The 22960-nt window shown below is 43.9% G+C and overlaps 1 protein-coding gene across 2 annotated transcripts; it reads right to left on the bottom strand.

Annotated features, from left to right (window-relative positions):
- Positions 1–593: 593 nt before the first annotated feature.
- On the bottom strand, positions 594–22334 carry UBASH3A (ubiquitin associated and SH3 domain containing A). 2 transcript variants are annotated; one of them, XM_042033729.1, is made up of 14 exons: positions 22143–22334; positions 18796–18849; positions 17274–17530; positions 15601–15799; positions 14736–14905; positions 13669–13877; positions 12716–12842; positions 10487–10595; positions 9439–9561; positions 8566–8658; positions 7436–7580; positions 3882–3988; positions 3280–3386; positions 594–2582 (listed from the first exon to the last, which is right to left on the bottom strand). In XM_042033729.1, the coding sequence occupies exons 2-14, from the start codon at positions 18806–18808 to the stop codon at positions 2445–2447; spliced, it is 1797 nt and encodes a 598-aa protein (XP_041889663.1). In that variant the 5' UTR covers positions 18809–18849; positions 22143–22334; the 3' UTR covers positions 594–2444. The 2 variants fall into 2 exon arrangements, with proteins under 2 accessions (XP_041889663.1, XP_041889655.1); XM_042033721.1 differs by having other exon boundaries at positions 17274–17460; positions 22143–22333.
- Positions 22335–22960: the final 626 nt, after the last annotated feature.

Here is a 22960-nt window from a genome sequence, read left to right as displayed (position 1 = left end):
GCGGTGTCTGGATTAGAAACCACCCCAAGAGAAAACTTAAGTCCCCAAACCCCCTTTTAAACATGCTCTGAAGTTTAATTCATTGCTCTCACTGAACTGAAATTCATTGGAGTGCATCTGTATTGAGGATAAAAGAAAAGCACAGTGGGATTTTGGTTCAAGTTAGGAATTTGATTCATTTTAGGAATCTGCCCATTAAGTATATTTAGCTTGTCAATAGTGTTGTCCATGCCCTGTGGGCATCTGATTAGATGCCAAGGTCGGGTTAAATCCTTCCTCTATAAGAGACAGACAGACAGACACTTCCCCCAGGTGTGTCTTTCTCCCCTCCTGTCACCTGCCTCTTGGGAGCTGCACACACTCATTAAGGATAGGAGCTGGATGGACAATAAGAGATCAGAGTGCCATTAACTGGCTTTTAGCAACATTATTTCTGCAGATCAGAAGGACTGAAAAGCAAAGAGAAGTATTTCATTGCTATGTTGTATGCCGTGGCAGCAGCATAAAGCTGCTAAAGAAAGAAGGTGATGCTGTTCTTACAGGTTATTTTTCACAACAGACCCACCCTGACAAATATATCTGATGCCATTGGGTGAAGGGAGATATCTCACTCGGTATTTTATTTTGGTATTTTAAAGGAAGACACAGATTCTTAACCCAAACTGGTTGTTTGCAGCACAGTCTAGGATTAAAGTGTAAGAGCATTATTGGGAAAAAATTACGTTATTTCTGAAAAGGTAGAGGAAAATTTGTAATGAAATTTTATATCCCTAATGCTTTAAAAATGACCAGTCTTTTAAGTGGCTTTGCTGATTTTTTTGTATCATACAGCCCTTTCTCAGCCAGACCTGTGGGTCAGTGCCCTCCCTGCTGACCACAGAGGAGCCTGGCCTGAGCTCAGAGCAAAATCATCCCTCACCACAGCTGCCTCTCCTGGCTGACAGCAAGTGTGTGCTGGGGTGAGATGTGGAGAAGTAGCCAAGCCGCAGTGCTCTCAGCGCTGCAGTGGCATCCTGCTTCCCCTGATTAAGAAAAGGTTGTGGTGACATTTGGTGTTTTTATCTTTTTCTGGGACTGCAGCTGTAGCCACCTGTCTCTTGAGCTTGAGTCCTATGCCCTTGCTCGTTAAAGAGCTCCTGTCTTGGCCCTGGGGCATTTGACTTCCACTGTAAAATTGCATCACTGTCAGAAAACTGAGAGCTCAAACAACTCCACCATAGCTGGAAAGTCAGAATGAATCATTGCAGCTGCACAACTGAGATAACAAAATCTCTACACCCACAGATAAAGGTGCTTGTCAACCCCAAAGCTGGAATGTTGGATGGGCTCCGCTGCATGGCCCAGTGGCTAATGGCATGCAGGGAGATGTCACATAGGAGCAGGTAGTGAGGAATGAAAATGAAAACATTTTTAGTCATGCACTGAGAGAAACATTTTCATTTTTTCCTTTCATTGAAAGAAACACTTGTACTTTCCTGGAGGTAGTTATCTGATAACCAGGAAGGAAAAGAGGAAGAAAGACTGTGCAAAGGCATGTTCCTGTTTCTGCATAAAATTTCAGGGCTACATTCCCTTAATTAAACACATCACCAAAGAAGAGCTACAGAAACCTTTCAGGTGACCCACTGGAAAGATGGGTCACCATTAATAAATTTGGCACAAACCAGCACAAAGCAAAGCTGTTGAACTGCAAGGGCCATCTCGTGAAGGGTTCAGAGTTAGAGTTACTCATGTCACAGTTTTGTCACCAGTACAGTAACACAGGGCATCTTTCTTTGTCCCAGAAACAGTAAATCAATCACTTCAGATTCCTTCAAAAAGGAATAATTTAGACCCTTTTGCAATATGCATCACTTGAGAATTGCTGGATGAGGAGCTGGTGTGACAGAAAATGGACTCCCTTCGTAGAAGAGGTAAATAAAGAGTCAGTGTGGTATTTGCTCTCACAGAACTGATGGAGTGAACAGGAAACACAGTGGCTTTAGCTAGAGCTGGTCCCCTCTTCAGGTAGGAGTTGACTTCTTTCAGTCCCAGTTTTTCTGTTGTCTGAAAATATCCAAGTGACTGAAGAAAAAAAAAAAAGGAATTCTTGCTGGATGTAGTCTGGTCTTAAAAATACAACATTATCTACTTCAGTGCCTCTTGGAGTGAAGTTTATAATCAGGTAGTTATGTCCTTGTTTATTAAACATTTGTACTCTCAGAAAATGTTAAAAGATACTTTCCTCACCACCACCAGAAGTGTTATTTCTCACTTAAACACCAGTTCATGAGTTCTTTCTTCTCAGTCACCAAAATAAAATCAAAATTCAGGCACCAAACTCTGAAGTGTTTTTCTGTGCATTTCCCACCCTCTGTGTGTCTTCGGGATGAATCACTGGACTGTGACGAACCATAACCTGCCTTTGGCTCCTTTTTGACAACTGCAAAGGCAGAGATGACCTTTTAGGCTTCCATGATAGTATTTCTCCAGTTAAATGCTGCATTTGCTCCGTGAGTTAATGTCTTCACTGGTGGGTTGACCATCTGCCATTTGTTCTCCTCTTTCAGTTCTTCACAGAAACACATACCCAGGGAAGGGATCTGGGAAGGAAGTTACCAGCAGGGTCATTGCTTTGACATGAAGCGGGGGCTTTGCTACAGAAAAGAGCAGCCCCTGATATTCTGTCACTTCTGAAATGAACTAAAACCAGGCTCGAGGCCTGAGGGGTGAAAGCTGAACTTGTGTCATCACTCCACGTCCATACCTGGGCAACCTGTTCCTGTGCCTCACCCTCCCTGACAGTAAAGAATTTCTTCCTAATATCCAATCTAAACCTACTCTCTGTCAGTTTGAAGCCATTTCCCCTTGTCCTGTAACTCCAGGCTCTTGTAAAGTGTCTCTCCATCTTTCTTGTAGGCTCCCTTCAGGCACTGCAAGGCTGCAATTAGGTCACCCCAAAGCCTTCTCTTTTCCACTTTGAAGGGAAGGAGACTAGCTCCAAGTGGAGAGATTTCCAAATGTGCCTTGTGTCTGTAGGCATTACATGGCATTGGCTTTCCAGATGAAAACCTTCTTCAAAGATTTAGCTGCTAGTCACATACAATGCTCCCAGAATAAAATCCTTCTCTTTACCTCCAACACTTTGCTAAAACTGCATGAGATTCCCTTTGGAATGAGAAAGTTGATGTCATTGGTGTTGGCATGCTGTTACACACGTGCTTGCTGCATGATCAGTCTCCTTATTAAAAGTATAATGAAACAACCCAAAAGCTCCCTGATGAAATAAAATCCTCTTACCTTCCGTACCATCTGGGCAAGGTCTCTGCTGTCTCTGTTGGGGAGCCCTGTGAGCGCTCGGGTGAGAGGTGCCAAGGAGGAGCCGTGGCCCACGATGAGGATGACACCTGGCACACCAGGAAAAGCAAAGAACGGTGGTGAGGGAGCTGCAGCACTGCCACATTCCCCCCCAGCAGATGGGGGGCTGTCCATCTTTGCAGACCTTTTTGATAATGTGGCAAAGCATGTTGTGATGGGCAGAAAGTATCTGGTGAGTTGAGCTTGCCAGCTAGTGAGAGAAGGCATTTGCGAGGGAAAGAGAAAAAAGCTTTCCAGGAAAACATATTATCTTTTGCTGAACTACACCCTGATGGAGAAAGACCAAGAAAAGCATATACTTTTGCAATTTAGTACTCTACTGTCTCAGTTCTATATTACTTTTTTCATTTCTGTCCCATAAATTGCATGTGTGTTACTTCAGTGTATCCCAGGACAAGCACTGAGTCTGCCTTAAGCTCTGTGCAGTGCCAACAGCACATTAAATGTGCTTCTGTTGGCAAGTCTCTGCCAGTTCCTGTTACTGCAACTGTCTGACAGAATATACAAAGACCTGAAACCTTTACCTTTGCTGGGGCAGGCAGTGATGATCTGTTTTATAACCGCAGAGCTTCTGCTGACATAGTCTTCATAACTTTCCGATGGCACCAGAGAAGAGAGTGGGAAGTTACCCCTGACAATAAAATCACAACTGTGTGTTAATCTAGGTGAATACTAGGACATTCTTAGCACCATTGAATGACTACACCAGAGAAAAGGCAGCTAGTTAAAAGGTTTATCTACTGATTTGGCTGGCACACTGTTACCTCTGCTTCTCTGGAGCATTAGCTTCTCTCTGAGTAATTTCCATTAAATCTCATGGCTAAGTCTCACAGCTCATAAAGCACCAGATGCAGGCAAAACCAGGTTCAGTAAAACTTATAGTTTACAGTGGAGATTATTTAAAGCAGGATTTATGCCTAAGGAAAGCTTTGAGCAATTCTGCCAGCAGGGACCACTGCCCAGACACGGGCAGCAGAGCTGCCTGGGTCTTCCAATCCTGACTGAGTTCAAACAAAGGAGAGACACTGATGACATGAATGTTTGCAAGATTTGGTCCCTCAGCATTAATCTCCTCAATATACCAAGTGAAAAAATGTACAACAAACGAGGCTTATCTGCATTGTTGGTCAAATGGATAGTAAAGACTGTCACTGCTAGAGTTCAAAAAAAGGTGTTTCCAGGGACAGTAATCACAATGCATCACTCTGATGATTTAGCACTTCTGCTGAGGCTTTCTTCTTTCTTTTATATACCAGGGCCTTTCAGGCACCCAAAAAAACTAAGAGCCAGACCTTCACACTGTTGTAAATCAGGGCAGCCTCAAAGCTCTGGTGGGCTTTGAGTGCTGGACAACATGCCCCCATTTGCAGTGGGTGAATATGGTAAAACCAGACCCTGGTATGGTGGTGCATCTTTCCCCCCTGTTGGGGAAGATGAAACAGGAAAGCCTTATAAATATGATTGCCTGACAAAAGATTTTGGGAATATGAAAACTACAGGCGACATTGAAATGAAAGCCACCTTTGAAATACCAGGTCTTAGTTACTGAACAACTAGAAAACAATGGTATGGCCACTGAAGATAATCCCCTCTTGATTGAACAATACCCTCTGCTTGCAGACAGGTCCAAGGGTCAGAGCAGACCCTACTAGCTCAGCAGAAGGGGTCCAAAGAGTAGTTTTTAGGAGTTAAGATGTAACACTCTATGGTAATATAACAATTCTTATAGGCTGCATGTAAGTGCTATAGGATTCGTATCCTGTATTAGATTGCTTAGTGAAAATCAGAATATTCAGTACAGAAGATGATTTATTGTATTGTAACGAGGACTTCTGCACATCCACTCTACTTACTCCCTTACCCGCTTACTCTCTTGCTCTCTTGGGCCTGCTCAGAGCTGCCAGCTGCAGCTCTGAGCAGTGCCCCTGTACCCACGCCCTTTGCAATAAACCGCATGTTCCAAGATCTGACTTCAGAGAGCTCTCGTCTCCGTCCGTCCCGACCGTCCGACCCACCCAAGCTCCTACACCCCCCCCCCCTTTTCAGGCCACACTATGATCTGTGAAATGCTCATTAAGCCTCAGCCTTGATGAGCAGCCCCTGGGCTCAGCTCCTCTGGAGTTTATCAGAAATAATCTGCTAGTCTGCTCCCAGGCACTGCTGCTGCCCAACGAGCTCCTGCTTTTTTTTATGAGCAGCCTTGGAATTTTTTTTTTTCCCTGAATGGCATGATGTTCTTGTTCTCACACTTTCAAAGAAAGTGCCAAGCCAAAGTGGGGCCAGGATGAAACCTTGCTATGACTAAAGCCCATTTCTTGGGGCCCTATAAACAGCAGCCCAAAATGAGACCCTTGGAGTTTTCCTGGACCACAGCAGTGACCAGAACTTCCCTGTGAGCGGGACCTCTCCAAGCTGGGAATCTCCCATTTGCTGCACTTGTAGGATCCCCAAATAATGATGGATCCTGGGCTGATCCCCCCACTCCTCGAGGCTCAACCCTTTTCCCTTTGAGGACATGCAAAGACATCCAAAGTGAGTATTTCACTGCTTTTGAGAGGAATTTTTCACAGGTACCTTGCACTGACTCTTTCTGTCTGCGTGTCCACACATGTGCATGTGCTACAGCAAATACACCAGCAATGCTGCTGTCTTAGATGTTCAGGTACTTTAGATACCTAAGTCAGGCCTGTAAGTAAGCTTAATTAAAGTTGTAAACTAAGGTAAATGCTGCTAAATGTTGTTCCTTTTGACACACACACACACAGAGCTCTTGTTTTATTTCTGTTTGGATTGATTGACTGCATTTTGTTTGTTGGTTTTTTTACCCCGGTGTGCCTTAACCATCTAGTCAGTAGCAGAGTGAATCTTGCTAATGAATTTTGTCGTGCTGGCACTTAATATTATATCTGATTTTTACTGACACTCTTGCCAGTGATTCTCTAAGTGATCTCAAACACACGTTCGTAACACCTGGCACCCAAGGATTTTTTAGCCCTGAATGTGATGGGAAGAAACTGGCATTCTATGTGCAAATTTATAGTTCATCCACCCTATTTTTGCCTGGACCTGAGTGAGCTGTGAGGGGCCTGAACACTGTAGTTAACATTGCCTTAGAGCCTCCTCTCTGAACCTCTCACTGCTGTGCATTTGCAGTTTCTTCTGAGGCAAGTGATTTTGTACCAAAAAACCCTAGAGAAAACAGTCTGTTAGTGAAAAACACACCAGAAAGCTCTGCGCTCCAGAAAAAGAAGGATTTTGGAGACTTTATGCAGTCTCAAACAAAGATACTTCCTTGGCTGTAAGGAAACCATTAATACATGAGATGTTTCCTTCCCCCCTTTCTTGAATATGTGGGAAATCCCAGAGACAGCTGAGTAATTTCCTGGATCTGGCTGAGCACTGCAAACACTGAGCAGCCTGCTTTGAGAGCAAAGATGAGGAGCTAGATTGAATTGGAGGCTTTTCATTTCCTGCTGGGCTGTGGTTTGCAAGTGCTCAGAAAAGGCATCACCCCTCACCCCACCAAGTTATGAGGGCTCCAAAAAGTCCTTGCTGAGCACAGTAGTAATCTTTGAGCAACTTAAAATGATGCCACAATCATCAGTTAAAGTGAAGTGCTCTTATCTTGCCTGTCCCCAAAACCTCTTGCTGCTGCCCTGCGGATCCTCAGCCAAGGGCTGGCCAACCTTATCTAACGTCACATTTCTTTGTCACTGAAAATCAGATTATTCCTCACATTCCCAAAGTGTTTTCACATGAACCAAAGATAAAAGCAAAGCTCCTGGCACCTGGCATTAATGCCCATAGCGCAGCTGTGATGGTACATGTCCAGCTGTGGGCCTGAGCCAGCAGCTCTCAAGGCAACACCAGAGCAGGGCTGGTCCCATGCACAAGAGGTTTGTGTGAGTGCACCCATGTGCTGGTGACAACAGATCTTATTTTGATATCTTATTTTGATTTGACTTTGATCAGAATCACCCCACCTCTGCAGTGTTTTTAATGATTTATGACACATAAAAGGATAAGATACCTCAGGGAAAAACCCCATAGCTTTATCAGCCAGACGCAGAGCCATTACCTATAACTTGTGTCTATGTCGTAAGATGCCTCTACCAGTTCTGCCACAGTCATGAAGTTAGGGATTGCTCTGCTTGCTTCCCACTTGGTCCATTCAAACAGCCCTGGTTCCACCCTGATTTTGACTCTTTGATTTAATTTAAGCCCTGAAAGAACAAGAAACAGATCTTAGGGGAAAGGTACACTCGAAGTGCTGCATTCAGGCTATACATTCTGCCTTGTTTGCTGTTGTACTTTCATTAATGAAAATTAATTACTTATTGTCAATTGATTAAAGGAAGCCACCATCATATTCTTGTCTGACTAGTGTAAAGGGACTGCAACTTATTATCATCATTATTATCATAATCATAATATTTGAAGCTCTCTTGTGATGCTCTGCTAGAAGGAAAAACCTCAGTAATGTTGCAATCTGAATAAACTTCAGACAGGAAATGCTTTTACCATTTTTTTACAGCATTTTGCTCAGTGTTCATCAGTGGGGCAGTAAATTTTCCAAACTGTCCAGTATTAGAAATGGAATTCTCTTGTCAAAAGAAACATTATTTTTTGAGTGTTTTCAAGAGAGGTTACTGACTGGCAGTGAATGCATTCTAATGTAAACATGATAATGAACTGTGAACCTGCTGAAGGGGACAGGAGGTAAAAAAAGAAAAGAGGGAGAGAAAAGGAAGGGGAAGAGGTTCTGCAATATGAAGGATTAAAGTAGTTCAGCTTGCAAAAGAAAACATGAAAGCAGTCATCCATGATTCACATTCAGATCCTTCAGAGCTCTGGAAATAGCTGATTTTTGCCTCAAAATATTTTCTGGAAGAGATGGCAGTGGTGATTTGGTGAACATCTACTAATGCTGAATTCAATACATGAATGTTTCATGTAACATTAGATTCCACTTTAGCTATCAAGGACTAGTGTTAATGTCATCCTATCCCACAGACTGTACACATACCAGCAGGTTTGTTGCTGCCTGCATTACCAGCTAATCAAAACCACCTCATCTTCCCTGCTTAAAGAGAACCACAAATAACCACAAAGCTGTACATCTTCTTAATTGCTCATGTCAGAGACTTCATAGAAGTTTGATGATGCTTCCAGTGTGGCAGAAGCACCTGGCAGGTGTTGCTGCCTTACCCCGCAGCACGTGCTGAGCTGTCTGCATGCAGCGGAGGGCGGGGGACGAGTACGCGGAGCTGACTGTCACCTCTTGGTCCAGCAGAGCTTCCCCTGGATGGCAACAGCAGAGTGTGACAGATGAGAAACAACTACAAAATACTTCCTGCAAAAAACCAGCTCAGAGCTTTGCAATTTTATCAACATGGGATACATTGACAGTCCCTTTCTATTCATTTTTTTCACACTGTCTGCTGATTGGGCTCATTAGAAAGCTCATTCTGGTGGAAACATCAATTCTAAAAGGAGTGTTGGAAAGATAATTACAGAAGATTCACTCCAAATCTGCAAACAGCAGTTAGGCATTTGGCTGTCTCCATATATCTGAACCATCAGAGACAAGCATTTGCAGCAGACCAGCACTGTCACAGTCACGCATCTTGCTCAGGGAGCACAAACAACTTCATCTGGTGAGTGAATTGAGTCAGCCTAACCCACACCACCCATCCTCCTGCAGCGAGGTGACCACACTCTGCTGACCATGGAGCTGCTTCCTCTGGCCAGCCCCTTCACTCCTCACTGCCCATTCAGGGACAACTGCGTAAGACATTAATCCCTTGCAGACAAGCAGCAGGGCACAGGTAATATTCTGGCTTCTTCCTTTTGGCTTTCTCTGCCAGGAACTGGCAGAGTTGGTCTCAAAGACAAGTAAGCAGCTGTGTTCTCTATTTTGCTATTTAAGAAGATCTTGCAGTGGTTGCCCACGGAGAATTGTGGCCAACATTGAGTGCTGGTAGGAAATTTTTCTGCTATAAAGCCAGCATGAGCTTTGGCAGATGATGACAGCCGGCTTCCCAAACCCTTACATTTGCAGGAGGATAATATCCAGCTTACCTATAAGCCTTGACTGGAAAATACCACAGCAAGATAAAGGAGGATCACATTCAAACTGCTTCATGCTGTCTTTCCGCCTTGGCAGGGAGGAGGGGAAGTTCAGATCCACTCTGTAGTATTTTCCTGAAACAAAGCAGGACATTTTTCTGTGGCACAAGGGAGGCAGCAGCTGTGTTATGTTCATGTTACAGACAGTCAGTGTCACTGATGAAAAACAGCCAGTGCTATTACCTTGAAGGGGTCACATTTTAAGGTTACAACACTGACTTGGGAAATCACCTGTCCTAACAGAATAGCACCTCTTCTGTAAGCTCAGAAGGAGCAAATGGGGAGGAGGAGAGAAAGAAGAGGAAATCATGAGAATTTGGCTTTGTGGGGCTCCAGAAAAACAAAAATCTACTCCCTATCTTTACTCTTTTACTATTGCCAAAATGACCAAAAAAACCATTTCCACTGAATCAAAATGAAACCAATGCATTGATTATGCAGCCAGAAGGTACCACTCTCCTTATCTGGTGTGAATCTCACATACTGAACATGGGGAATCTCCAGCATAGCAAGGCAGACTTTCAGCATAAAGCTCTCACTTGTGTGTCAGGAGGAAGGAAGGGAACAAGAAGGTAGAAGTTCACATTTCCCTGTTTTGGGTCAGTTTTCTTCACCTAAAACCATACTTTTTTCTTTTTTTTTTTTTTTTTTTTTTTTTGAGAGAGAGAGGAAATTCAGATTTTAATTTAGGTCAGTGCTGACGTTTCATTTCCACCACAGATTGCCCAGGTTGGACTAGTGACATAGTGTGCCTCTGATCAACAGCCCATGATTCTGACTCAGGCACAGAAAGGTGGAGGGGTCTGACAACCACCACCTTGCATAATGAGAGGTGATGAGTGTGCTCCTGTGATTTGTTCATGTATCAGCGAGACAGTATTCCTCAGTAGCACAAGAGTTTTGTTTATCTGCAGAGTTTGCACTGAATCTCTTCTACCCATTACTGGGATTAATTTGGTTTGGTCCTGGTTTTTGCAGGTCCTCCAATTACCTTACTCACCATCTGCAGTCAGGCACTGCTGAAGCCAAGATTTGCCAAAGACCTGATCCACTGTTTCCCCGTGGCGCATCACCAGCACCCCTCTCCGCAGGGAGGTGTTCTGAGACAGCTGGGGAAAAGGAGGTTTCATGAGAATGTTATCTGTAACCTTCAGGAAAAGCCTGGATTCCTGGAGAAGAGACAGTATAACAGATGCTTGTCTTTAGGACAGTGATAATCCCGACTGGTTCTCCACCAAAGGCGAACGAAAGAGATAGAAAGATAAAATCATTAAGGTTGGAAAAGTCCTCCAAGATCATCGAGTCCAACCTTTGACCGATCACCACGTCGTCAACTCAACCACAGCACTGAGCGCCACATGCAGTTGTTTCTTGCACACCTCCAGGTTTGGTCACTCCACACCTCCCTGGGCAGTCTGTTCAATGCTTGAGCTTCCTTTCAATGGAAAAATTCTTCCTGATATCCAGCCTGAACCTCCCCTGGTGCAGCTTAAGGCCACCTTCCCTTGTCCTGTCAAAGGTGTCATCCCTGACCCTCATGGGCTGCAGGTTTTGTTTCTGTGTTAGCACTAGTGGAAGACAGTGCTGGTAACAGATCTTTTAATCTCAGTGTGGGAAGGAATCATAACTTTAATTTATATCCTATAGTTGATATAAACAAAAAATGGAAAACCAGCTAAGATTTAAGTGGTAATGCCCTCTTCTACACCAGCACTAACACCAAGCTTCTGCTTTTCCTAATGAAAATACTACTTCTGCATTTTCATAACTGTGTGGCCAAATCAAAAGTGAACCCAGATCTCCTACAAGGCCACTCTTTAAACTCAGACTGCATGGAATTACAAATAAATTTGAAGTAGTTTGGGGTTAGTATACAATGCACATTAAATACAAATGAGAAGAAGATAAGGAGGAACAGGTCAAAGGTTTTAAAACTTTAAAACAGTGTTACTGCTGCAGCACTGAGTTAAGTGCTCTGCATCTTCAGCAACAGAGAAGGGAACTCTTAAGAAGTGGTTTGAGGTTGATATTCATGCATTCTGTTAAACACTTGCATTCCTGCCATGAAACGCCCATCAACTGCCACAAGATCAGAGTATAAACCCAAGGTTTTGTGGTCTTCCTATTCTGCTTGAGAGGAACCCAGAGGCCAGGGAAACTGTACACTGGAGAACTGCCCATTTGCAAAACACATTCCTCAGGCCAAGCCTCGGCTCTACCACAGATCTGACCTGGATAAGAGAGGCCAAGGGCAGCCAAGAGCCAGAGGAAGGATGTGTGACTTGTGCAGAAATTTCTTACAGTCATATACACGGTGTCCTGGAGGCCCCAGGATGGAAGTTCCCTCAAGGTGCCCTCAGTTTCTCTGATGTTGACACAAACCAGCCCAGGGTTATTGCCCAGCACAGCAGGAAGAGAGGCTGTGGGGCCAGCAAACCAAAGAGGTTTCTGAGGCATGTCTGTGCTGAAAACGAGTCTTGGCATCCCTGACAGAGCCAAAAAGGCAATGCAGGTGAAAATCTGCTGTAGGAAAAAATCAGAGTCTTTATTTGTTTTGCTCTTCCTACCAGAAGATCAGTGGAAAACACAGGAAAAATTGATACCTGTTGATTTTGAACGTGGGACAAAAATGTGATCCTACCAGTGCTATTAACCAGTCCAGCTAGCTGTTCTGTGCACTTATCTGCACTACCTACATATCTAAAAATAAAAAAGAAAATGGAACATTTAAATGGGATCTGGGACCATGGGAACCTCCAAGATGACACCCACAGAATCTGGACATAAGAGCAGCCATGAATGGTGAGCCTAATTCTGATACAGTTACTCTGGCTGAAGCCACGTGAAAGTCAGGGGAGGTCATGCCTGTGTCTCACCTGTCAGACTTATCTCCATATCCACTGAGGCTGTGCTCACAGAAACCTGAACAAAGAACTCATGTTCTGTGCTATTATGACAGGAATAAGGAAAGTTTTATGAAAAGCAAGTGTAATATATATAATATGCATTACAAAAAAAGTATGAGATGTTATACAATACAGTATGAGTGGGTATGTACATATAAACCTACAACATAATAAATAAACGAAACAACATGTGTAAATGTACAACAAAACATGAAAATGTGAGGGAGGAAGAGGAAAATACTATTAAATTTACTAAATGCCATTAATTAATAGCATATCTGCCAAAGCATGTGGCAAAGATAAGAAATGGAAAAAACAATTACCTGAAGAGAAAGTACATTGGTTACACTCCTTAACATACTGGGATTACGGCCCTCCCCATTCAGCTTTACATTGGGTTCCTTTTCAGTTTTGGTGAAGGATCTTGAAGCTGTCTCAAAAAGATATTCCCTGTAGAAAAAGCAGAAGCAACACACACACATACACAAACATACAGGCACACACACAAATAGAAGAGACTTTTGAGTCATGGTATTTTTTACAGGCTCAGTAAGTCAGGATTCATGTTCCATTCAATACTTTTTGCACACTTGCAATCCACCTCATCACTTTGCTGTTCATTTAGAATATGCCCCATAAAAATGTGGTTAAAATATTAGGAACTGATAGTGTATGTTGGGTGTAACCCTGCTAAAGTGGGACATTCAAGCAGGAAATACTACCTGGTGGCCTCCTCCCTTTCTCTGAGACATCAAGAAGTGCACCAAAATTTCCCTGCCTAGAAAAGTCAGCTCTAATCTACAAGTAGCATCAGCTGTGCTGTCAGCTGCAGAATGAAGTGCAGGAAGCCACACAGGTGCCTTCTGATACAGGGCGCATCAACAAGATAAGGGTGGTGCCAAGCTGCTGGAGCAACCTTTGTGTGGTTTCATTTCAAGTTAACTCTATGAGCCCTTGAAATGAGAAAAAAGAAGAGAGCAGACAGCCACGCTGAAGGCTCAGCGTGCCCTGGCAAAATGTGCTCTTTCAAAATTCATTAGGGCGTTCAAGTTTTTCAAGAGCAAGCAGGGGTCATCCCTCGAGCAGCTGAACTTATGAACTCTGGGTGTCTGCGGGTGTGTGTCCTCTCCCTTTTCTCTCAGAAGGTGTCCCAGCATCCCGCCCAGACCCTCAGGATTCCCCCTCTGCCCACAGGTCCCAGCAAGGAGGAGCTGCCATGGCTCCTCAGCAGGAAAAGTGGCTGATGGAAAGCAACACCCGTGAAATCCCAAGTTACCTGTGCTTGACCCACGTGTCTGACTCGTGGGCTTTCTCGGTGTAGTTTTCTGGGAGGAAGCCCCTGCAGCCGGTGCGGTGCGAGATGCCGATAACCCAGCCCTCGCTCACGTCGCACTGCTGCGTGGGGTCCACGTAGATCAAGTCCCCAGCGTTGATCATGAGCTCATCAATGTTCTGGGGCTTGTACTGGAAGAGGGCCCTCAGCCTCTGGGGGGACACACAGCAGGGTCAGGATGTTCTCTGTGCTGCAGCAGCTCAGGGGATGGTTGTTCCCCTCTCCTGGACACAGAACCAGTTCTGTTGTCCACTCTGCAACCTGCTCTTTGGTGGCATTCCAGGAGAGGAAAAGGAAGACTCTACCACATTTACAATATGTGTAAAAACAGGCACTTGGTTTTCACAAAAATACTTTTTTTCTCCTGTTGCTGGTACAGACTTATTTGAAAGCGAGCATAGATCTGACCTATTTTTGTGAATTGCTTGCAGCTCTCCTGAGTGTGACTAAAATCCAGTGTGAGACTTGTGACAAAGTGATTTACTGATCTGACAAAAAACTGTTGATCATTCCATAATTTAAATTTGGAAATGAGAACTGAAACAATGTTGACAGGTTTCAACGAAGAGTCTGCTAAGCAGAAAATCATCAGTGAGAGCTGTGCCTTGCTCACTGCTGCAATTTTCATCATGGCTGGAACAATCAAGAAAACTAATTTTGCTGAATGGAATTTTACTGCAAAACTGTAAACCGACAAATCCTAGCAAACATTAAAGGATGATGATTTCCTGTCTCTTTTATTTTCTCATGTCATGGTAAGATTAGTTTTTTTTCCGCTGGGGTTTGGAATTAGATTTTGAGACACGCAGGTCAAGCAACCTACCATAATAAAAGTATTATCTACTGATTCAGGAGTGCAGTTTTTCAACCCAAAATGGCACTGGAAACAACCAAGCTCTTTGAAACAGTGTGCTGAGCAGGCAGAAATTTTCTTAAGGATGGAAAAGGCAAGGTAAGTGTACCAAAGAAAATCAAGGGCTCAGGAAATGAAATAAATCTGATTCCAGTACCTGGTAATGCACAAAACGCATGTCCCGTGAATAGAGAGCAGCCACCCACTGGCAGGGTTCCCCTGGGTTAATGCATTTGGCCAGTTGTTCCAAAGTCTTCTGATGGTGAGGATAAAATCTGTGGGCCAAGGTAAGGTGGAACTGCTTCAAGGAGGGCTTCACGTGGCAGTCTAGGGATGAAACAATCACATCACAACACAGAAACAAAGGGCATTTAAAGCTCCTCTTGTTTTATCCTACATGCTTTGCTTGATGCAGGAAATATCACAGTAACTAGTGGTAGAGTAGATCTACTGAACAATGGTTTTGAAGGGTGTCATGGTTCTAATCATGCCAAAATCATTAGCAAATGTGGACTGGATTTGCTTCCTGGCTTCATCTGCGAGGGAAAAAAAATGATCAGGGTTTGATTTCCTCTCCCAGCCTGAGATGTGTTGAACTCATTTCTCCCAGACAAAGCTGTGGTGGGGCTGTGCCCCTTCAGTCTCCACTGGTGATGCAGTTTCCCTTGGAAAGGGGATTAGGCCCTATTCCCAGGGATGCAGTCAGGCCATCAAGCTGGGCCACAGCACCACGGAGCTGGGAATCTGGGGAGTGTTACGTCACTGCCCATCTTGGATATCCTGATCAATGGCCTGCCAAGTTGCACACAGGATCATTTCAGCTTTTAGACAAAAGTGTGGTGTCTTCAAAGACTAAAACATGCTCCTCTGGCCTCTCTGCCTGCAAATGTGTAGAAGGAAAGGGTGCTTGCTGGCAGGAATATATCAGCCAAGCTCCCCTGGAGACACAGGTCATATTTTCAGTACTGTGGCTACACATTTGTGCTCCAACCCACCCATTTGCCCTCTGATGTTGGTCCTACCTGCCAGAGCCGAAGCCTCTGATGAGAATGCCACAGCAAACTCTTTGAGGACATTTGCCTGTCTGTCATCAATGAAGAAGCCAAGGTAGCTGGGAGATGCATGTAGTGTTAGGGAAATGGATGGTGGAAAGCTCTGGGAAAAGGTGTCACCAACTCGCTTTAAGATGTCATACAATAATTCCACTTTCTGGTCTTCACACTGAAAGAAAACAGAGGAGGAGCAGGCTTTACCCACCAGCTCACAGCCAGTGTTGTAGCCTCTGTCACACAGCACTGCCAGAAAACTGTGGGGCTACAAACTTCCTGAGAAACAAAAAAAACCCCTGGGAATTTGCCTGAAATTCCTGGCATTAAAACCAGTTATAGTGGGCAGCTGGATCAGCACAGTGTCCTGGTTCTATAACAGGAGATGGAGCCTTTAACCCAAGGTAGCTTGGGTAGGAAAAAGCCAAAGTATTTTACCACCTGACAGGTGTGCAGTAACCTGTCTGAAATGAGGCAGGGATCATGATTTCCCTCTTCAGTTCTAAGTAAGGATTTGTGTTACTGTTATCCTGCAATCCTTTGCTGGGATGTGCAAGGTGAGGGTTACAATGCAGTGGTCTCTTCCAGACAGGCCTTTAAACTTGATGCTTCCCGAGAGCATGGCATTCATTATTAATTAATGATTTTGTTCTGTATAATTGTGTTTAATGGCCACAGAGCACCATTCTGTGTTTTGCAACAAAACAATCTTATTTTCACTGTGTCTACTTTTTGGCATGGTTGTGATGACCCACCCTTAGGGGGAAGGAAGCTCTTGATGGTTTAACACAAAAGTATGATGAACAAAGTAATTTTTATCCAGCTGCTCTAGCCCAAGCCTGTTTCAGCACATCCCAGATACAGCTGATGATCATGTGTTGCACCATCAACATGCTAAAATTGGATTCCAGGTGTCTCCAGAGTTTTTTCAGACCAGTGACTCTTTGCTGGACTTCCCAAATGATTTCACAAAATCTTCAGCTTCAGTGGAAAGGGTAAAATCTGGGACACACCACCATAGCAGTGAGCTGCTGATGGGGTTCTGTGGGGAAGGCAGAGCTTTCCCTGACATTCCCACAGGCTTGGTACCGATGTTGTCTGCATCTTATGGTAACCCTGTCCCTTCTGCACAGCTGGCTGATGGCAGCCACTGCTGCCTTGGCTGGGAAGGTTTATCATCCTAAATCCATGCAGCAGTGGACACGTGGGAGCCTGAAAGCAGCTGGACTGCACAGGGCTGCTCTAGATGGATCAGCTACCGTGAAACGTCCCACTCAAACATAAAGCATCACTCAGACATTAAGCATCACTCAGACATAAAGCATCACTCAAACATAAAGTATCACTGAGACATTAAGCATCACTCAGAAATTAAGCATCACTCAGACATAAAGCATCACTCAAACGTAAAGTATCACTCAGACATAAAGCATCACTCAGAAATTAAGCATCACTCAGACACTAAGCATCACTCAAACATAAAGCATCACTCAGACATTAAGCATCACTCAAACATGAAGCAACGTGCCTGGACCTGGGTCGTGTCATTTGATCGCCAGCAAGTTCTGGTGTCAGACAGCAGCAGGTGGCCCAGTTTCACCAAATATCACCCAGCAGAATTTTGACCCTTGCACTCTCCCGTGCCTCACCGTGAAGAAGTCGCAGAGGGTGACGTGTGGGAAAACCTCGTGGGCTCTGTTCTTCCCGCACTGGCGCTTGCTCTCCTTCCAGAAGTCCTGCAGGCGGCTGTGCAGGTGGCCCGTGGGGCACAGGTACAGAGCGTATTCCTGAGGGATTGGGTCATCCAGGGAGGGGTCGTTGCAATGGGAATGCAGCCTGAAATCAAGAGCATACCCCTGAGAGTGAGGGTGTGCACCACTGGCTCTTGTTTCCTGTGGCTGAAGGCCTCCATAGCAGAGATCAGAAAAAAGAAATACAATTTTAGTATTTTCTTACAAATGAAAAGCTGAAATAAAAGCTCCTTTTTCTCTCTGAAACACTAAATAATGGAGACTTCTTTTTTTGTCTGCTTATTTTTTGAGCGCTTTACATTTTATCATGTGTCTTCACTTCTGTCAGTGTCTGAAAATGACAGAAAACAAAAACCGCTTTTTTAGGGGTTTGGGGTTTTTTTTCCCCCTTTTCATGGCTGGAACAGAGGACTGGAGGAAGAAAAAAGACAGTGGGTGGAACATGTTGAAGAATGACAAAATTAAAATTAACTGAAGATTAAAAAAACACTTGAAAAGAGCCTTTTTATTCAGCCCTAAGAAAAGCAAGAAAGACAAATCAGAAAATTCACAAGCAAAGGGCAGAAACTCATATGCCATGTGATTATGTCCTTTAGCATGTCCTTCACATGCTGTATGTTTGTCTTTGCAGCTGTTGGATTGGGAATGGTTGTTGGGAAGTGTGGTAGCATCCCTGAAAAAAATTATTTGGAAAGAACATGCCATTCTCAAATATCTCCTCTGGCTTTTCACTAAAGAAAAGAAAAAAGAAGAAAAAAGAAGAAAATCGAACCAAGGAGGGGGGAAAAAGTAAAGCAAAACAAAACCCCGAAAAAAGTGCAAGGAAAGACTGGATTTAATGTGAAGGTGAGTTAAAGCAAAAAAAAAAAAAATCAATTATCAGCACATGAATGACATATAAATACTCTGGGAGAGTCTTGGTAGGGAGGAGAAAACTTTGTGGGGTTCAAAATTGAGAAGTGATTTTAATTGTAGTAACACCTCCCTCTGACCATCAGCCTTTCCCTTTGTGGTGAGCCTTTCTGTTCCCCTTCAGCTGGTGTTTCTGCATGTATTTGTAAGAGCAGTGATGGGTTTGCATAAATTTTCCCTGTTTCCTTGTTCCTTTCCCTCAGGAGGCTTAAAGTTGAGGAGGATTTTCTGACCAGACCAGCTGGTTCCATGAACTGGCTTATTGGTAAAAGTAGCTGCTTCTTTTTAATTTGCCTGGACCTTCCACAAGTAACCTTGAGTCCCAGAATAAGTACAAATACAAATATTTCTCTCTCTGAGTGAAATAAATTAAAAAAAAAAAAAAAAATCTCAAATTCAGGTTTGGTTTTTTTATGGCAGGTAACTTCAGTGACAGAATGAGCACATCAACAGGGACTTTTAGGCAGGTTTAATATGAAGGCCCACCTTAGAAATCACAGGTACTTACCATTTTGCTGCATCTTCTACTGTCTTTTGTCCAGTAGCAACCAAGGCCTTTTGCCTAGAGAAAGCACAAAATTGATTCCTCAGAACAGCAGAAAGAAAACTTTTATAAAGTAAAGGCATTTAGTGACTGTGGTCACCAAGCCTATTTTGCAGCACAGGCAGGACTTTTAGTAAGAAGTTTTTCCCTAGCAAATGTTAATGTTCTTGAAACTTTCCAGATAGTTTTGTTCTTGGTAGGAAGATTGGTAACCTGTCCTCCCCATTAGATGCCTGCCTTTGTGTTCTGGAGGTGTTTCCTTAGAAGCCCTACCAAATACATGTATTTCCTTGGGGTCAGATAAACCATCCATCCACTGCAAGAACAGAGTTTTCTTGGTTCATAGGAAAAAGGTTCTGATTCAAGATGCCAGGCCCAAGCCCATACATTAAAACTAAGCAAAACACACTTATATTGGGGTTTGAAATCCGGGTTGAGGTTCACCCACAGCCAGCAGAGAGCCAGGTCTAAGCCAGCAGCTCAGTCCAAGATGAGGGACAAAACCTCTCGTTTCTCTCTGTTGATGCAACTTCCGTTCTCTGGGGTTGGATTTGATTCACATTTCCTTTTCTCACTAGAGTTTTCAAAATGCCAGCCATGTATTTCACATGAGCAAATCTTTGTGCCTAAATACTGGGTGATGGGGGAAGGATTCCAGTGTTCAAACAGCAGCTGCACCTATGAGCCCCATTTCCATCCGTGAAATGCACCTACAAACTTCTCAGAAGAAACACGAAGGGGACGTAGAGACAGTGGACACTGGAAAAAACTACTGAATTTCTTGGCATCTACTGAATCCCTTGCCATCTGCTGATGTCTTTCCTTCTCTCTTGAGGCCACCCTTTCTGGCCACTGGCTTCTGAGGGCATTGAATTTTGTTGTCTCCTCCCATTTTTGTTCTTCATCCATCCCCGTGACACCCGAACACACATGAGCAGTGTGTGCATTGAGCTGCGGGACTCAGGTTCATCTTTATGTTCCCTCCCAGTCTTCTGTCTTCTCTTTAGTGTAAAAACTACCCTTGGGCTTTTTAATAACATTTGTATGCAACCATGCCTGGCTCCTTAGTGAGGCTTGACATGGATAAGGACAAACGTGAGCTCAGACTTTACCTTCTACCTTCCTTTTCCGTAAAGTGCATCAACTCCTGTGGCCAGATCAATGCACAGCCACGAGGTCCAAAGCCAGCCTGTGCCCTCTGTGATGGAACACTGCACGTTCCCTTTCTGTGCCTTTGCTGAGTCCTCCTTCTCCATCACACCAAACACAAACAACCACTTCATAACCCCTCATTGCACCTCCAAGTGAGTGTTTTACCACTTCATGCAGTGCTGCTCCTCCCACCTGAGGACAAGCTCTGTGCAAACAGCCCTGGAGCCAAAACAGCGTTTGGCTTCAGCTTTTCTTTACCATGGGGCATTCAAAATTAAAGATAATAAGACAAGGGAGACCTGAGGCCATGAACTGCCATCCTGCTCACTCCTGTCTCATTGTTCCCTTGTGCCCCTCTCAATACCTGTTCCCACTTTTGGTCTCATCTCATAAGTTGGCTGTAGGATGATTCCCATAGCACTAGGGTTGCATTAGGCTGTGACTAATCCTACACTTCCATCATGAGAAGTGAAAATTGAAAAATAATGCAAAGAATAAATTCTGCATGTACCAATGTCTCTCAGATAAACAGTAGGAAAAAAACATTGAAAATCTGTACTGAAAGTAGATTAAAAATAAATCTACAGTGAGAATAAGCTGGCTCTTCCCTAAAAAAGAAGCTGCAGGCAGCATTTCTTGTATAAATTTGTTGATCTTACGCTAGACTTGACCCTCACGTATTTGAGTTTTGTTCATTGGGGAAATGTTGCTTTGGCCTATTGGTTCTACATGGTGAAAGATTTTGTAATACTTCCACCCCACCTCATATTTCTCAGGCTAGGACATACCAAAGAAACTTTTCAGTGCTTTCATTCATGGTTTAATTGAGGGACAGCAGAGACAGCTAAAAGGTTTTATAAAAATGCAGTCGAAATTTTGAAGGTCCTAAAGTCAAAAAAAGAAAATAAAATTTTTAAAAATTGCTTTTGGGCCTTTTGTTGATTTGCACAGTATTTCTGCTGCTGCTTCTTGATTTTGAACTGGGAAGCACAAAGTCATCTCAGTAACAGCAGGAAGGGTTTTAAAGGGGATTGGAAAAACATCACATAAAGCAGAAAAAAATTCAAAAAGTAGCCACTACTTTGGGGTGACCAAACTTACAATATTAATAGAGAAATGACGAGCCATGTTTTCAGCCCACAGCTAAAATTCCACTGTGCATCACTGGGAACAAGGGACTCACAGTTCCCTTGTGAGCTGTGCCCATCATGTCTGACATTGATTCCTTCCACAGCTGCTCCCAAAAAACAACACAGCACTTAAAAATGGAGCCTCTTCCACTTGCTTAATTTTCAATCAAAAGGGAGAGAGATATTGCTCTTCTTTCTAAAATACTTTTTATGAGGGGTTCTCTAATATTTAAACAATAATATTTACTTTTTGAACAGTTTGAACCAAAAATGTCCATACTTGCCCTTCAGAAGTTGGAAAATCCTCCCCAAAACTTGCCTGTCCAACAGGAGAGATGTTTGGGGGAGGAGTGGCCAGCACTTTTCTTTTGCATTAACTTGTTTACCTGCCACCAGTTATTCTTTCATGTACTGGAGTTGCCAAGAATAGGGCTTCGTTCTTACTACTGTATTTTCTAGGCAGGACATGATTTTTGGAACACGATCCTGATTCAAGACAGGAAGAAAAATTGACAGACTTATGGGGCATCTTGTTAAGGAAAGCTTTTAAAGCAGTTTCCAGTGACACCATCCAGCAGGAGATTTTTGCCGGGCCTAAAAGAAAACTTCAGCTAGAAATTACATCTATATTTAATTCCCTTATAATAAGAGTGTTTAATTCCCTTATAATAAGAGTGATAAGCAGAAAAAGATGAAAGATGATGTATCTCAAGAGCAAACTATGGTCAACTTCTCAATGCATTGAAAAGCCTCTCAAACTCAGGATGTGGAAGGGTGTGAATCTTTAGATTTACACAGTAATTTAGAAAGTGGGACATCGAGCAGATTGCTTTTGCTATATGGGCAATACACACTGCTCTGTATGAAATTCAGAGCAAGACAGGTCTGATCCCTGCACAGGGCCATCACCCCAGGAGCAGCACATTCTCCTGATCAAAAAACCGAGGTGCCTTTATTGGGATTCTATGGGAAACACCTCATACCTTAAATAAATCTCCCTCTGCAAAGGCAGCTGAGCAAACTACTCACGCGATATGAGCCGGGAATCCTTTGGCGAGGAGAGGCTCGAGGAGTGCAGAGGTGCTCCTGCTCCGGTGCTTGTTGGACACCTTTGCATACAGCTGTGCCTCAGCCACCGCCATCTCCTCCCTGTCCTCCCCTCTCCGTGTGCTCGGTGCTGACAGAAACTGGGAGGTGGGAGGAGGGTGCGAAGGAGGGAGGGAGTCAGAAAATGAAAGAGAGAAAGAGGCAGATAAAGTAAAAAAAAAACCAAACCTCACAGCCCTTGTGATCTTTTCTGACAAAAGCTGACATCCTGTTTTCATAGAATCTGCGCCTCTGAATTTTTGTTGGAGGGTGGCTGAAAAAGAAAAAGCTTTTCCTATCTGCCCTGGCAGAACAAGATGAGAAGCCCACAGGTAACCACCAGCATCAGAGGGGACTTGCTGAAGGGGCTGAGGTGGAATCTTTTAGCTTTTCACTTTAAACTGTCTTGTGAAAGCCAAGAAATCCACCTCAGCTGCAACTGCACCGGGGGGAACAAGTGGGGCTGTCCTGCAGCATGTAGGAAGTTAGCCTGGAGGCCAAATTCTTTCCTTTTGGGCTCAGTTTCATGTCCTTCTGTCTGTATCATACACGGCTCCTGCTCTGGTCTTCTCAGCCAAAATCAATGAATAACCCCACTGTGGAAGATTAAACCCAATGTCCCATCTAGACATCACACCCTGAGACTGAGCTTGGAGCAGCTCAGAGTGGAAGCAGGGAGAAGATCTTGTCCTTTCCAGGGGTGCCAGTCCCACTGTGGGAGCCTTTGCAGAGCTGCCCTGGCTGGTCCCCAGCCTTTCCAG

Source organism: Corvus kubaryi, unplaced genomic scaffold (genome assembly GCF_017639235.1).
Source record: "Corvus kubaryi isolate FWS band 111438036 unplaced genomic scaffold, C.kubaryi_AGA036_p1.0 133, whole genome shotgun sequence".
In the NCBI taxonomy this organism is placed as follows: Eukaryota; Metazoa; Chordata; class Aves; order Passeriformes; family Corvidae; genus Corvus; species Corvus kubaryi.
The sequence above is the reverse complement of the archived record's forward strand: the minus strand, read 5'-3'. Positions and strand labels throughout refer to the sequence as shown.